Below are 17,550 nucleotides of genomic sequence, written 5' to 3'. Positions count from 1 at the left end.
ACATTAAGTTATCTGTATTTATCTGTATCACTGCTTTTTGTTTTCTAGGGTCTTCTTGAGAGCCATCAACAAATTTGCAGAGACAATGAACCAGAAATTTTTGGAGAACATGAATTTTGAAGTCCAAGTAAGTATTTAGGGTTTTTAGCTGAGCCAAGGCAGCATGTGCAGGTGTGCCCGAGCCCCAGTATCAGACTGATATTTACAGCACCAGAGGGGCTGTGGGTTTGAGTGGCAGGATTGCACCATCCATGTGACATCAGAACTGGCCTTTGATTATTTATGATAAAACACCCAGCCAAGGTGTTTTCTGCTGTAACTCTGCTCAGGACTGGCAAGCAGAAAACTCTTTTTTTTTTTTTTTTTTTTAATTAGCCAGCCAAGTGAATTCAGAACGTCTATCTCAGATGTAACACACAGAGCCTTTACAATGTCACTGCTATGGATGTAGGACAGAAAGAGCTTAACTTTGCTGATTCCCGGGGTATTTAGCACTTAGAATTTATTTTTGACTTGTAGTCTTCCCTGACAAGTCTATCTCTCTCTTCATCTATTTTTTAATTAGTTCTTTCTGTAATATTTTAAAATTAGGGTTAGTTGGGGGGTTTTTGTTTGTTCAATATTGTTCTGTGCAACTGAATTATTTAATTATGCCTTTTACCATGTTTGGCTTCCTTTAGATAAAAATTAAAATATCTGTAGTTTTCACATTCATTAAGTTGGTACTAAAATGTAATTATGCTTTTAGATTCAGGGTTTGTCACTAAGCACTGCCTGATCATGGTGTGTGAAGTTATTCTGTTTCACCCTTTACATAAAGTTCAGGGCTTTGTATTTTATTGTTCATCTCACAGCTTTCAATCTGTTTTAAATTATTCCACTTGTGCTAAAAGCTATTTGGGAATTGGTCTCTTGGTCCTGAACACAAACTCCTTTGGTTCCAAAGAGCTGCAGAGGAGCCACGTCAGTGGTTACACAGGAAGAGTTTGAAAGACAGCAGTGAAAAGAAAAGTAAAAGATTCACACTCAGTTACAGTGGCCCCAAGTAGGAAATGTAGAGATTTTTCCTGCTTTATTTAATTTAAAATGTTTTATGTTCAAAAGGTGTGATTGTACAAATGTATATATGGATAATGCTAATTAAGAGTTTTGAATCACAATGAAAGACACTTCTTCCAACAAACTTAAAATATGGTTTTTTTAGGAAATATCCCTGTTGGAAACTCTCAAGCCCCTGGCATATTTATGATATAGTCTGTCTCAGGCTCTATCAGTTTATTAACAAGCAGTTTATAATCTGTTGTTTCTGTAGCACTTGATCACTTTTCACTGCACAATGTGTCAGTAATTTTTAAAAGCAGAATTTTTTAAGGCCTGAAAGACATGACCATGTGCAGGATACCAAAGCCACTAAGACTATAAAGACTGGATCAATCAAAGTTTTATTAAGGTGTTCACTGCCTTTCTCAAAGGTGAAAGCAGCAGTTTGATCTGAAGCCTTTATTTCAGCTCTTTCCTGTGGCAATCCTGTGCCTTCCAAAGCATTATCAAACAGGCAGGGATGTTGTAGTTCAACACTGCACCTTGTAGTTCAAGGGGAGGCATTAATGCTCTTTTATTCATGACTTGTCAAATGTCTGGAGGCTCTAAGGTAAACAATATTATAGTAAATAAGTAGTGCCCTGTAAAGAATTGTAATACCCTTATAGTCTTCATGAGAGACTTTAAAGTACAAATCAGGTGTTAACCTTACTTTTTGTTCATGAATAAAAGCTCTGCAGATCTTCTAAGAGTTCCCTAAATATATCTATTTAAAAAATTGCTGCTGGACTGATAAAGGTCTGAATAGTGCAAAGCATATAATCTAATATCCTTAATTATAAATTTAAATTTGATTTCCCACAGTATATTTTTGTATTAATATATCTTGGCTGTAAGCAAACCTGAGCAGTGGTTGACTCAAAGTAAATGAGAAACTCCTGTACTTTATAAAACAGTTCACTTTACAATATAGCTACTGTGTAGCTGTATTTCTATTTTTATTTGCATTCCTATAAAAAACTGAGAATGAGACTAAGAAACTTGCTTTTTCTATTTTGATTTGAGAGAAAATTTGGAAAAGTGTCACTTTCCTATTTGTTAAGAGCTGCAGCTTGGTAATCGCAGGGGCTGCTCATCCCATCTCCACCCCAGGAGCAAAGGCAGCCCCACACATCCCACCCTCAGGGGTGTTTGGGGCAGCTCCCTGAGCCCACTGCAGGAGGAGCTCAATGGGCTGGGGAGAGCAGAGATGCAAATCTGCCAAAGTGTTATTTAAAATAAAAAAATGCCACACCTTTAGGTTCTGTGTAAACAAGTGCATGATTTTTTGCTGTCTACAGGATGGTGGTTTCAGATCAGCTTATTAAGAGTTGAGGCAAAGTCTTAATTAAAAGAAAAATTTGAAAAGCTATTTAAAGCACAGGGAAACAGATCTGAGGATTTTCACTTGGCTGAGTGGTTGCATGGCAATAAATAGTAGACAACCAAAGCAAACAAAGCAAGTCAACTGTAAAGCAACTGAACATCTAAGAAAGTGTGGTTTAAATCTAGAGAAATGCTATGAAGAAAATATTTTCTACTCTGATTGAGCTTGTTAAATGGAGAAAAAAAACGTTACTGGCCTCTTTCTTGTTTGCAAAGCAAACTGCTTTTTTTCATTTATGATGTGATTCAGGTAGAAGGGAAAGAGATGCTACATTTGGGGCCTGGGAAAGGATTTGCTATATCTGATCAGGAGTGGGTCCAGTCATTGAGTTTAGAACTCAGCATTGCCTTAAAGCCACAGGTTCAATGCTGAGACTGTTGGATAGACAGAAAAACCCCAAAGCCCTGCCCAGCACAGCAGTGAAGGGCTGTTCAGTTTCCTGCCTCAGCAGTGCCATCACTCACATTCACCCTCCCATTCTGGTAGGGAGCCCTGCCCTGATCCCAGAGCTCTGACACTGAGGTTGTCATTGCACTGGGCTGGCACCAAGGGCCACAGTGGGCTTGGGAATCTTTGGTCTTGGAGGCAAAAAACTCATCTGGTATCTTAGGTTTTGTGCCTGCTGGGTGAGGGGGTGGTTTTCCTTGCTTTGGGGTTTTTTCTGGGTTTGCTCACAGAATACACAAGGGATGGATTGAGTACATCAGCAACACTCAGAGGTTGTGTCCTGCAGAGATTCTCCAGTGTCAGCAAGCAGCAAAACTTAGCACAATAAAACCAGCTCTGCCTGGAAGGCTTCTGTTATGGAATATTTACTGTTGTGCTGATAAAACAAAGCTGTTAGCTCCAGAGGAAATAATTTTGCAGGAGAGAAGAGAGTGAAATTTCATTAAGTGATTGACCAAAAATAAACCATGAAGTAGGAGTGAAGGAGAGCTCCCAATATTCATGGTGCCTACAGTACAAACAGGGACAGAATCTTGCATAATGCATGACTGTGCATTCTTCAGTGCTGAACATAAACTGGAACATGAGGATTTAATGCCCAGAAATCTGGAGTTTCAGCAGGAATTATTGGAATAGGTAAAACCCCTCAATATTTAGCAGTTTCTATTCTATTCATGTCCCTGGGTTTGAAGCAAGTTATTTTCTCTTGCATTTATGTTAGATATAAAGAGGTTATGTTAAATATTGAAATGGGTTATCTAGAAAGGCAGGGAATATTTTCTCACTCCGGGATTCTGAAGGATGCATTCAGCAGTTCACCTGTCTGAAGCAGTTTAGCAGCTCTTGCCTTGGCATGTGGAGCTGGAGCAGCTGAGCTGGCAGCTCTCACTCCAGGTACCTGTTCAGGGCTTGCAAGGAAAAGTCTGAAGGCTTGCAAATGTGGAAAGCACTCTGGATTAAGACTCTGTATTCAGGATGACCGTATGGAGAGGCTTTAAGGAGATCTAGTGATGGTATACAAGAAAAAAGGGCAAGCAGGTCTGAGGTTATACTTTTCCCTGCAGACCAATCAATGTCTTATTGCTCATTTGACTTCCTTGTTGCATTTCATGTCAATAAAAAGTCTTATCAGTGTGATTGCAAAAATACTTCTTTTTCTCTTTTCCATCTTTTTGGTTTTTTGCTCTCAATAATATTTAAAATAATGTTCCCAAGGATTCCCTCAGTTGATGGCAGAGCTGTCTGAGGCAGCACACACTGGTGCCCCCCAGTCAGGACCACGTTAAGGGTTGTAAGAGGATTTGTTGTGGGTTGCCTTTGATGTTCCCTTTTCTCTGGAGGTGGGGAGTGCTGCTGGTGTAAGGTTCATTATCAGCTTCTCCTGGTAAAGACAAGGGAAATTCAGCCGTTGGCATAACATCCAGTCTTAAAAGATGTTGAAATGTTGCGATTTTTGTGTCAAGTATCAGTTTGGATTTGCCAATTTCAAATGTGAAGATTGGACACCATGTCCAGACCGTTGCTTTGCAGCTTGGCTTTTGCAGGGCAGCGGAACAGCTACACCAGGCAAAGGTGTAAATTCTGGATTTAGGGCACAGGAGTTAAGATGGGCTCTTCAGAAGAGGCTTAACAAACAAACAAACAAAAAAAATCTTAAAAATTGTGGAATATATGTTTTAAAAAGTGTTCCCTGAAGGTCACCCTGGTGTCTTTGGTTTAATTGTAACAAAAGCTGTGTGATTTTCTGTACTTTTGCAATGCATGCATGGTATCCTCAACAGCTCTGTAAGAAGATGTCATCTGTGGTAAACAGGACTATCCCAGGACATTTTTGTTTCTGTTGGCAGCTGATGTCATGGCAGGGTGTCACCTCTGCCCAGGACGGACTGATGGAATCTTGCCTGGGGTCAGATGTGACAAACCCCACAAAGGTTTGCCACCTCTGAGGGGCCAGCCCCCACAGAGAAATGGCTTAAAATAATTTTGCAAGATGGCTCTTCAAGAATGTTTTGTAAAGCAAAGGTTTTAATTAAAAACAAAATAACAAATGATACAGAAACAAAAGAAAAAGCCAAGCACAGGTGTCAGAGAAGCCTCTGACACACACCTTGCTAAGTCACCTTAAAAAGTGCTTGAGCTCCTTTGTGCACCTTCATAAAAACTTAATGTTTCAGGAGGGACAAACTGGCCTGCTGCCAGTAGAAGCAGCTACAGGTTCTGAGGAACATTTCCAAAGCCCAGCCAGTGCTCCTGCTTGACACCTGGCCAATTACTGAGAAAAGAACATCACATTTTTTGGGGGCCTTTGGCTTATTAGTACAGCATGGGGTGAGTCTTAAACCTTTCCTTATGTGGAAACACCCACTAAGGAGGGGTTGCATCACTACACAGGACAGAGCATTTTCACTCTGTGTAGCTCCAGTTTTGTGCCTGGAGTGTTTTGGTTTTTTGAAATTCTTTTTCCAGAAAATTTTCTTTAAACAAAAGAAGTGTTTTGTAACTGTATCTGTTATTCATTCTTTTCCCTAGGAGGGACTTCTTGATGTCCCTCTGGTCTGACCAATGTGATTGAAGAGGTCTGTCTTTGTGTCACCGATGAAATTGGTCTGTGTAGAATGGTATAAAAAGGAGACACATCCCAAAAATAAAAAAAAAATCATTTTCAGCCTTCTGAAGCTCAGAGTCTGTGTCATTGTGGTGTAAAACAGCATCAACTCTGCTGTCACTTGTCACCTCCTGGCTCCATCACCTTTGGTTTGGAGCTCCTGGGTTTGGTTTTTGGTGCTGTGCTCTGGCACAGGAGGAGTTTGCACACACCAGCCCTGTGACAGCCCCAGGGTTGGTGCCCCTGGGTTCCCGGCCTGGCTTTTTCCAGGATCCTTTTGGAATGCCCTTGTTTGGGGCTGGTGTGACAGGCTTGGGGCAGGGCAGAGAACAAACCCAGCCCATCCTGTTGTGCCCGGGCGCAGCTGCTGTGGAAATGCAGCGTTATCGATTCCTGCTCCTCCCTCCCTTCCTTCCATTAGCACTACATTTACAGGGCATTAGAAAGGATTATAATTCTCTATCTGTGCTGTTAGAGCGAGTATAATTCATAAATTAATCACCTGTACCACAGACTTTGATTATAAAAGGCATAGTCCAAAATCTAATGTCAGTCTGATTTGAAAGAAAATGCTTATTTTTTGTGTTTTCCTCCCCTTCTTGTATGAGCTATGCTTCATCGATAACTCAGCAGTAATGAAATGTATTTCAACATCACAAACAGAATTATGCAGCTTATTTTTTATGTTAAAATCTTCTTTTAGAAACCCCAGAATCAAAAGCCTCAGTGCATTACAAATACACAGGGGAGAAATACACACTGCAAAAAATCTCTGTATGACAGTGACAGACATTGCAGAAACAATGCAGAGGTTAATAGGGAATGAAACCATTGGGAAATGTAGCTAGAATTAGCTGTACTGGAAATATTAAAGTTATATTTTATATATTTTAATATAATACATAATTTATTTTCTATAATCTATAATTATAATATATATAATATGTATAACTATATAATTTATTGTAAGATAATTTATATCATATTGCACATTTGAAAATTATCAAATTGCAGAGTTGTAAGTTCATATTTGGTCCTTCCACCAGCAAATATCAGCTTTCAGAGGTGTGTGAAGGAGGAGGCTGCAGCCTTTACTCCTGGATGACTTTTTAGGATAACTCTCAAATCTCTTCTCTGTGAGATGGCTGGAAATTTCCTGCTAAATTAATTCCACATTTTCCAATTTGGCAGATGTCTGAAACACCTTGGAGTGTTATTGTGGGGTTAAGAGAAAACAAAACGTGTCGCATGAGAATAATTTTTGCGTATTTAAAATCTGTTTCCATATTACTTTACTTTAGAGGGAGACTAGTTTTCTCATAGAGTTTTAAAGTTAGTTTTGGTGCTTAAAATCTTGTGAGTCCTTAATTAGAATATTCTATTGAAAGGGAAAGGATCCCATTTTTTCAGCCATTTTAGGGTACTCTGAGGATGGAAGGAAAATTTTATAATAAGGAGATTGAGTCTGTAGGGTGTGTCTCAGATAAAGATGCACTGAACTTGGAGCTATTAAATGAAATAAGAGACCATTTAGGAATAAGCCTTCATTTTTCTCCCCACAATCTAGAACAATTTGAGGAATTTTCCATTTCACTGCTATAATTGACACACAGAGTGTGTGTGCCCTGCACATCAATATACACAGCTTCTCAAGGGGCTGGGAGCTCCACACTGCTCAAAATAATCTCTTAAAAATATTTGGTGAGAGAGTAAAATGGGCCTTTTAGGGCATAAACAACATTTTCCCTGCTGAGCAGGGCTCTGAGCTGGCTGCAGAATTGGGTTAGTGTGTGCAGCAGGGCCAGCTGTGCTCACAGACACTCTCACAGCCCTCCCAGGCTCTGAGAGGAGCAGCTCTGCTGGGCACAGCCTTGCCTGGGCCTCCAAGGCAGGAATATAATCTACAAATTCAAGAGGACGTCTGAGAATTGTATTTATGAGGGGAAATGTCTGTGGTTCTGGGTGTGGGTTTGTGTGCTGGAATCTGTTTTACCCCATTATTTGCACACCAGACTTTTCCAGGCTACAAAGGACAGTTAAGTTTTGATGGGACATTTGTTTAGTGTGGGTTCCCAAGCCAGGCTTGTATTGTATCATACAAATGAAGAGTTCTGTCCCATGTTTTGTTCCATCCTTTCAATCCCCACTGAATCCATTCCCCATTGCCTTCTTCTCTCTCACTGAGCCCTAACACTGGTTTTAGCTACAGCTGCATTTTTGAGTGTTTAAAGCTGCTGACTGCCTAAAAGCTTCAGAAAATTGTATTTCCTCCCTTAAATTTGTGTTTCCTGGGGAAGTTTCTCTTTTCCCTTTCCATTTCTAGTGTGTGAAAGGTGCTTGTGTTTGATTGTCCATAGAACAGAGTTTGCTTTCAGGAATGGAGGGTTGTGCACTGTAGGCACAGAGGGTTTTTGTCTGCTTCAAATACAGGCTCAGTACTATCAGCTGTTATTTAGGGATGTATTTTGTCTTTCTTTCATGTGGAGGGCTCTTCACAAATTACACTGGAATTTCATACAAATGGTTGTTGAATTAGGATCCAAAGAGGAGTCAGGAGATGCCTTTTGAAGTGGTGCTCAAGTGCAGTGTAATTACATTGGTGCTTTGGCTCCAGTTTGTTAGGATCCACCAGTAACATGTTCCCCCAGTCCTGCTTTGGTTCAGGGTTTAATGTTGTTGGCTAATGAATCTCATGTGAATCTTTTTTTAGCAGTATTTATTCAGCTGCTCTGTTATTAAGAGCAAATGTGTAGTAGTGGTTATTAAAATTCATCTTTCTTGCTTTTCTGCTAATTGCATAATACTAATGATGTACATCTCTGCATAATATAAAAATCTCATATTGCTTGCATCATTTGGCTTCATAAATTATTCTGCATTATGCATCATTTAATATTATTCCTGCTTTCTTCAAAATTATTATAATTTTCTTATATTCAATTTACAGCTGTGGAACAACTATTTTCATTTGGCTGTGGCTTTTATTACCCAAGATTCACTACAGCTGGAAAACTTCTCCCATGCAAAATACAACAAAATCCAGAACAAGTAAGCAACAAGTAGCTTATATCTTTAATTTTGCAGTAAAATTATACAAAAGGTAATGATAAAAACACCTTTCACATTCCTTTCCTCCCAGATATGGAGATATGAGACGTTTAATTGGCTTTGCCATCCGTGACATGTGGTACAAACTTGGTGAGTAGCAAACCGAGCTTCACTGCAACTGAATCTGTCACATAATGTTTGTTCCATTGAAAAATATCTGACATGAAGTGCTTTTGTAAATATTTCTGCCATTTGAACTTAAAATATGTTTTCACTCCTGTGATTAAGCTTGGAGCCGACATGAGATACAGTTGGACTGCTGCCAGGTTTGTATTTAAATGCAACTCACAACCTCCTCTCAGATTTCAGGCATGACTGAAATCAGATTTCAGAACCTTATTTTGCAGGATTGAGCCTGGATGAATTTTCCCTGAGAAGGTTACTGCTCAGCCTGAACCTATGATTCTACAGATTACGAGACTCGGATTTGGAATCTGTTTGGATTAAAATTCCAAAAAATTTTTACATTTGTCATCCAGCCAGGTTCTGCTGCTCCTCCTTTGAGAGTTTCTCATTCACTCCTTTGGGATCATTTCTTATTAACTGAACTTAGGTAGAATATTCCTTTTATCTTGGAAAAAAAATTGTGTGGCATTTTCATTAAAAGTTGCCATGGCACGTATCAGAGAGGAACATCAGACTGAGAACCCTCCTTTGTTTGGAACAAGTCTCCCATTTGTTGATGAGAAGGTTTTTGTCTCCTTGCAAGCTTCAGGCAGCACTGACACTCTCAGAGCTCCTTGTGTTTGCTGCTCTGCCCCATCTGTCAGGGCAGCGTTGGAGCCACACCCAGGACCTGGCTGTAGGAACAGGGTAAAAACCTGGCCTGTCATTTCTCCTAAATGCAGCTAACAAGTAATCTGTGAGTTCCCATATGAAGCTGTTTTGAGAATGAGAGGTTCCTTTAACACAACAATCTATTCTGAGGGTGAAAAATCAGTGCACCTTTAATAACAAGGGAATTGTCCATGAGAATCAGTAAAGAAATATATAAGTGATCCAAGAATAGATAGATTTGATGAACAAGTAAAATACCCTTAACTAACCAATAAAATAATTAACAAGAAAGCTATTAAACAATTGGAAGTTTACCTCGAGGTTTGTAAAAACTGTATAAAAGACAGCATGTGGCCATAATGAAGAGCCTTCTGAAGAGGTTCTGTAGTGTCACTCTATATGTTGTGTCTGCCCTAACAGCGACACCTGGCCGGGCGTTCTGCAGATTTTTGGCAGAATTTTGGGGGTGTTTGTTCGCAGCTGATGTAACCTTGGTGCTGCAAGATAATTTCCTCTGGGTTTAGCAGCTGAGTTCAGTGGATGGTGTTTCTGTTACTGCTGCTGATTTTGATGCATTGCTTGGTTTGATTCATTGTTGCAATGTCTGATTTTATTCAGAATGCCGGTAATGGTTTTCTCCTTCATAGAAAAGTTACCCCATGTGACATTGTGGTGTCCTGCTCTCCTGCTGGTAGAATTGGGGAGGTTCTTAGGGTAATTTATTGCTTTCTACTCTAAATATTTATAAGGAGATGTCAAAAACTGAAAAATTGAATTCTTCACTGAAAATATCAACTCCTCTGGCACTCCTGCTCATTCCTGGCACTGCATTCTGGCACCTTAGAAGGAGACACAATCCATTCACATACCCCCAGCTTCTGAGAGGAAATTAAGTGACTGAGTTGTAAGACTTGACCAACACAGATGGCTTAAACACTCCTTTCAATGACTGCAGCTCCTAGATGTCTTCCTGGAAATATTTGGTTTGCTCCTCAAATATTCAAGTATTTTTGGTTTTGTTTCAGGGCAGAATAAAATTTGCTTTATTCCGGGAATGGTTGGGCCCATCCTGGAAATGACTCTTATTCCAGAGGTTGAGCTACGAAAAGCCACGATCCCGATTTTCTTTGACATGATGCTGTGTGAATATCAGAGGACAGGAGAATTCAAAAAGGTAATTACAAATGCTCTGTGTGGAAATGCATTTAAACGTCATGTGCTCAGTAGGTAGATGTTTGCCAAGTGAGCTTTTCTGCTTGCACAAAGTGAAATCCCAAATATTAAGAACCAAAGATACAGCAACTGTAGGATCTCCAGAGTGACTTAGTTTGACTTAGGCAAAACTTACTGACAGTAACAAATAGATGGAACAGCAAAGAAGGGCCCAGGGAGACCTCAGGATCTTAATCCAAATTTTCAAGATTTTACTGGAAAAGGTTCTGAGCCGCAAGACTAACATTGAAGTCAGCCCTTCATTAAGTAGGAGATAGAATTAAATGACCTCTAGGGATCCTCTATAATCTAAATATTTCCTTATCCCCCTTCCTTGTGACATAGGTATTGGTAAGCCAAAACTTCCAGGTTTTAATACATAATATCTGACAGGAGTAGCAGTGAATAGTTAATTATATGTTACCAGATTTATCAGGAAACTGTAACCTTTCTAAATGTTCATTGTGAGAAAAAATAATCACTGTGAAGAACTGAAATTCCTGGAGAGTTTTCAGCAGTCATTTTGAAAAGGAAAAAGAATTTTTAAGTCACTACTGTGAAATATTTTTGATTGATGGAATAGAAATTGGGATGGTGGGACAGGGCACTGGAGATTGTGATCTAAATTTCCTGCCAGTTCTTGCTGTGTTTGCCTGGGCAGGGCAGTATCCATCCCTGCCTGACATCTCCATGCTCCTCGAACTCTTTGGGCATGGACTCACCTTGTTCTGTGTTTGCACACTGCCCCCCGCAGTAAATCAGAAATTGATATTCAGCTTTGTAGTTACACAAATAATTAATTCAGAGCAGTCTGTCTAAGGGAAAATGACAAACAAAAAGGCCTCATTTTAGACACATGTAAATATAAATATCTCTTATACCCAGCTATGTTTAATACTTTAAGTCATTTGGGGCATTTCTGTGTCAATGAAGTGTGGAACAAACGAGCAGATGGAATTTCCATTTTGGTCTGTATTCCACAGTGCAAAGCTTTTGGTTCAAGGCCAAGATTAAAAACCACTTTGTTTCTGTGCATCTGTTCCCTCCGTGTCCTGATAGGCCTATATTTGCCTTCTTAAAAATGTTTTCCTGCTCATGGCTTATACCTCCACTCTTGGGAGAGACACAGAGATCTGTGCAGCCCAGGAATGCTGAGAGCTCATCACTCATCCTGCCTGATTAACAGGGGCAGCAGCTTGGGAGCCTGGGAGAGGCCAGGCACTCCAGTGCCCACTGAATCACTTCTGCCATAAAAATAAGTTTCAGGTGGTATTTTACAGTGCCAAGGAACAAGGACATTGAGTTTATTGCAGCTTAAGGAGAAGGGGGAGTTTTCATCAGATGGTGCAAAAACTATTTCATAATTGAGCAGCTGAGTCTCATTGGACTCTAATGTTCTGCTTTAGGAATTGTGATCATTTGCTCATCAAGAATCATGGGGTTTATCCTCTCCTTTGCTACAGATGAGGTAATTAAGATAAAAAAACTTGCCTCTGTAAGCTTAGCCATTCTGGTAAGTTTAAGTCCTTTAAGTCCTTTAAAATACATATTTTAAAGGAAAGGCACATTAAGTTTTATGTTTTAAAATTGTTCCCACCTTAATTTAAAGGAGCAAATAAGTAATATGAATGGATAATTATTGGAGGCACAAACACATGAACTCCAGGTTTTGGTAGTGGGCAATTTTCCTTTGCAAATTGACATTTAGTAGTATAAAGGATGTTTTTTTAAAGCTTCAGTATAAAATTTTGAGAATGACAACATGTTATTTCAAGAGTGCCTGGGGCACTCAGGAGCCCAGAATGACATTCACTTAAAACATAATTTTGTGAAACTTTAAAAATAAATAATTTATTTTTAATCTAATCTTCTCTAATGAGAGAAGAGGGGGGAAAAAAAGCACAGACAGAAACATCTTTACGAGCTGAGGCTGTACCAGCACAGGAACCAGAGCCTGTCTGGTACCTCCCACACGATTTAATAACCTTTCCCAAGGATCCTGTCTCTGTTAACCTGCCCTGGTGCTGTGCTGGGCCAGGACTCTGTTCTGGGGGCTGTGTCCTGCTCTAAGTACACAACATACAGGCAGGAAGGATATAAAGGCATTTGAATTTATCAAGCGAGAATTTTATTTTATTTAATGATATTTAGCTATTTCTAGGAAATTGTCTAATCCCAGAGAAAACAAAACTCCACCTGTGGTTGTCTCAAGAATGAATTGCTCTACAAATATATTTAATGGCTTGGAATCTGTATGTAGGTGTAGGACACAGTAAGACATTTTCTTGCAATCCTGTCTTCTACTCTGCACATGTAATTTCCATTCACCCAGAGCAGTGTTACATAAGCTCATAATTTTAACTCTAATTGAAGATGTAGAGAGGGAGCCATTAATATCTACTAATTTTAGCTATCCAGGCTCTGCCTATCATGAGCTCAGAGAGCTGGGAATCTTGGAAAGCCAATTTATTCATCCCTCAGTGTCTGTGGATAGACTCAGTCCTGTAAATGGATCCCTTTCTCCTTCAAACAAAAAGAGAAGCTCATTGCTCATGTGTTGGACACACAGGATTTAAAAAGTCCGATCCTCCAAATGCTGATAACACACCTTTCCTTTCCTTGAAAGATCAGGTTGTGCATTTTATTAAGACTTCCCAAAGGAAGACACTTCTTCAAGGGACTTTGTTCTGCTTGTTCTAACTGTGATCTAAGGCCAGGAGTTAGAAAATGCTTGCTTTAAAAAACAAACATACAAACAAGGAAAATTAGCTCTTTGCAGAGTAAATAAAAATATCATTTAAATAAACATGGATTTGAGTTACATTGCAGATTTAACTTGGCTTAGGAAAGATTAATTCATCTGTGTTTATATTTTTGTTCAAATAAATCATTCTGTTTGTGTTTGGTATTTTCAGTTCAGTATCTCTTGTGGGTTCTGCCAATTGCTGGAGCCATCTGGGGAAGTTTTCTGTGTTTGCTTTCCTCCCTGACTGCTGTGGGACAGAAGTCAGTGCTGGCTGCTGCTGAGTGCTTGGCTCTCCAGGCTGGTGGTCAGAGGACAGACACTGACTCTGTGTCACTGTCCTGCTGTCCTGAGCCCTCCCAGGTGACAGAGGGTGACTGAGGTGTCCTCAGCAAGCTCCTCTGGCACAGGAGAGTCACCTGCTGTACACAGCCTCATTTTCTTCTCTCAGTTATTGAAATCTTGCTGTGTGGGAGGGTTTCAGAGGGGTGTGATCTCAGCAGCAGAGGCTGAGTTTGGCCAGCCTGGTGCTGCAGAGAGATCCATGTGGAAAACATGGATGTGTTTGGTGCTTTGGGATCAAGGTGTGCCTGAGCCTCCTTGATCCCTGGATTCCTTGGATCTGTTAGAGCAGCGGGTGGGTTTAAAGATGAACTGGTGCCAGTGACAATTAGGCACACACTGTTTAAGTGAGAGGAAAAAGACACTTTCCTGAGCTTAATTTTGTTGCATGGAAACATTGAAACTTTATTCTGTATTTCTGCCAACTTTTTTATTTGTTTTGATCCAAGCAACTGATTTTTTTCTCTTCTTGCACCTTGTTGAGGAACTGCAGGAAAGATGCTTAGGAAGAGTTTTGTTGTTCAGATCCAGCAATGTGAAATTATTGCCTCTTCGAGAACTAATCAATTCTCTACCTGCTGAATAAGTACTAGGAAGGATTTAAGAGGTGGATTTAACTGATGCTTGACCTGCACTATATTCACAGATTTGTTTTACTGCAGTAAGCCCACAGAAAAGGGCTGGATTGCATGTTTTTGCTCAATATTTCCTTGTCCTGGAACTGCCATGCACCTGTGTTACCCACATTAAATACTAACACACATCCTGCTTGCTCATAAAAATTAATTCGGAGCCATTTAGACTTCTATTTCAGCCAGGATGTGACAGAGTAATTTTATTTTTTTCTGTTAAGCCATTTTTCAAGGATAGCTCTTTATTCTCTAATGTTAGCATAGTATGTACTGTTCAACAGGCAGCCTCTCATTTGTATTCTAATTACAGAGGAAGAATTAATATTGCAAGTAACAAAGTGGTGGAAATGGCTCCTTCCTCCTGCCCCTTTCCAGAGCAGAGTGTGCCTGCACTGCCACTGAGCCCAGGTTTTGCTCCTGGTGTGAGCAGTGGAGAAGTTTGGCTTCTCAAGATGCTGTTTCAAAGCTCCTTGAAAGAAGCAGCAGCTCCTTCAGTTTCTGCCTCCAGAGCAATTTCAGGATCAGAGTGGCCAATAGATCTGGGCTGGACACTGGAGGAAGGAGGAGAAAGTTTGGCCTTTGTTCTTGAAAAATGATGAATCACTTTTCTGGGTGGAGAGGCTGAATCATGACCTACTTGAAGGAAGTACATCTAGTAACATGTTTTCATTTAGAATGTCATGTTCTTTAAAACTGAGGAAATTCTAAAAACACATCAGAAGAGATGTGTGACCTGCTTGGGGCTCTAATAGGTGAAGGACTGTTTCCCTCTGTATAGCCCTGCCTTGGCTTCAGCTCAGAGCTGGATGTTTTGATGGGGATATATTGAAATAAGGTGAAATATTTTGCGTTGCAGTTATCTGAAAGTCCCATATCTGAAATACTACAGTAATTCTTTGTGCCGTGAGAGGCTTCTGGGTCTCTGATGGGATGATCTGGATCCCAGCCTGCCAAAGCTCTCAATTACACAGGAACACTCCAGGGAGAAACAGAATTATTCATGTACTGACAATTGTGTGAAATTTTGTATCAAAGAAGAACGTGAAAACTTGCTGCATTAGCACAGTAATGAATCCTGTAATTTTTACAGTGGCTTTAATAATTAGATCTATGTAAAGCAAAGGAGCTTTATTTCAGTGTAGGTCTCCAGTAATGCTCCTCCTGATGTGTTAATGACCTGTCAGAACCCTGAAGCAGCTCTTTCCTGCCTTCTGAGCAGGGTGCAGTTGTTTCCATGAGGACAAAGACTGTCTGTAGCTGCCACAGACTCTGAGCTTGTGTCCCACCTGCCCAGTGCAGGGGAAGCTTTGTGAAAATCTGTGTCCAGGCTTTCAGCCCTGCTAAAAGCCCAGACCAGAATATGCCCAGCATTTCACCTTTGGGAATATGGGACATAATTATACAAAGGTACATTTTTGATGCCTTGCTGAAGTGTGTTGACCTGTGGATAGCTGCTCAGTGTTTTGATTTTTCTTTCTTTGTTAGTTTGAAAATGAAATAATTTTGAAGTTGGATCATGAGGTGGAAGGAGGACGAGGGGATGAGCACTACATGCAGTTGTTTGAGTCCATGTAAGTAATGCATGACAATAAATAGAACAAATGCCTTCAGGATGTGTTTCTATCTTATTGTTCCCAGTCCTCAGGTTGGTAACCTTACCTAAAATAGAATCTTAGCAACTTTTTTCATGAAGGGATTGGAAATACCATAATGCTTCACTACACCTGGTTTGCAGTTTTGCTCATTGAAATTATTTTCCTGGTTGCTTTGCATTGTTCTGTACTTCAGCTAAATTATGAAAAAGTTATACCTAACCTGTGTTTTCACATATCTAGGTTGGACTCCAAGAGATTATTCAGACAAGTCTGAATTTAAATAAGGCTTTGTGATGTCATGTTTTACCTCCTCAAAGCCTGCTACCCTGTATGAGTTGTATTTCTGGGTAGGGGTAGCAGTCTTTGGAAAGTCACATCTCTCATCAGATGAACCATGAAAGCTTTGGGTACACACACAGGGGACATAAAGAATCATTTATTCTGTTTCTTTTTGCAGCAGCTTTTATCAAATTTGAATGTTGCTGTCTAGTTTCCTTCAGGATTTCCCTTAGGGTAAACAACCCCAGTATTTGTTTATCATATGGAATGTTTTCTGGACGTTCCTACAATGTCTCCATCTAGTTTGAAATACTACATTGCCTTAAAGCTTGAGAGAGAATTCAAACTGAGACTTTATCTATGCAAAAAGCAAAGCTCCCCTCAGATCTCGTGTATGTGACCCTTTGAAGTTCCCTCTTTCTGAGCTGTGTAACATTTGCTTGCCTTGTTTGCACTTTGCTCTTTCATTCCAGCGCTTTTCTTGGAAAGTGTCACCATCCAGTTAAACCCCCTCTTTCAGCACTGCAGTCAAGGAGTATCATCCAACACAGAACAGAGCTTTTGATCTCCTGCATTTGCAAGGCCCTCTTCTTGCTCTGACATAACTGGGTTTTCCCCTTGGTACTGTCCCACTTTCTAGAAGACCTCAAGTTCAAAGTTGCCGAAGACCTCAAGTTCAAAGTTGCCACATTTCTAAAGATGACAATTCATCTTATCTCCAGATTTTGTTGGACGGCACCTGTAGGTGGAAGGTTGAAGCAGAGGCTGGTCACCTGCCTGTGATAGGACCTGTTCTCTCAGTTTGGTTTAATTCTTCCTATATTTACGCCTCTCAAAGCAGGGATTTCAAGCCTCTGTCCCCAACTCCCTGTTCCATCTGGAAGGAGACCCAGTTAAATTTCCCTCCACATTTATTCTTTTGGTCATCAGCTGGTCCCCTACAACTGTCTGCCCGCCTGCACAGTTCCAGATGTCACCTGAAGGCAGATATGTAGCAGCACTCAGTGTTGCTGCTCACCTCTGCAACCAACATTTGCCCACACTGGTGGTTGCTGGGAACTTCTCCATGTCCATAACAATAAACTAAATAGGTTCAGCTTAAGTTTAAGAAGTTTAATTGAGCACTGCCTTGCATTTGTCCCCAGACCTAAAGGTGAGTGTGGCCCATGAGGGGTTGTGACCTGTCCTAGGCAGTGCCAGGGGGAGCTGGGGGGATGTGGGGCAGTGAGAGGTTGTTCTCAGCAGGCAGAGCAGACAAGGCTGCCCTGCCTGGGGAAATGCAGGACAATCAGTGCAGCTCCATGAACACAAGTTGTGCCATGCCACTTGTCCTTGGGCTCAGA

At 40.4% G+C, this 17,550-nt stretch overlaps 1 protein-coding gene across 1 annotated transcript in view; it reads left to right on the top strand.

Annotated features, from left to right (window-relative positions):
- The window catches only part of DOCK2 (dedicator of cytokinesis 2), a 146,778-nt gene that overhangs the window by 100,939 nt on the left and 28,289 nt on the right, over positions 1–17,550 (top strand). Inside the window, exons 26-30 of the mRNA XM_083871665.1 lie at positions 49–127; positions 8,467–8,567; positions 8,659–8,717; positions 10,430–10,578; positions 15,819–15,904. Coding sequence (XP_083727791.1) covers positions 49–127; positions 8,467–8,567; positions 8,659–8,717; positions 10,430–10,578; positions 15,819–15,904 — 474 coding nt within the window. The remainder of the gene's footprint in view (positions 1–48; positions 128–8,466; positions 8,568–8,658; positions 8,718–10,429; positions 10,579–15,818; positions 15,905–17,550) is intronic.

The sequence above is a fragment of the Zosterops lateralis genome, assembly GCF_965231275.1.
Source record: "Zosterops lateralis genome assembly, chromosome: 14".
Lineage (NCBI taxonomy): Eukaryota > Metazoa > Chordata > Aves > Passeriformes > Zosteropidae > Zosterops > Zosterops lateralis.
The sequence above is the reverse complement of the archived record's forward strand: the minus strand, read 5'-3'. Positions and strand labels throughout refer to the sequence as shown.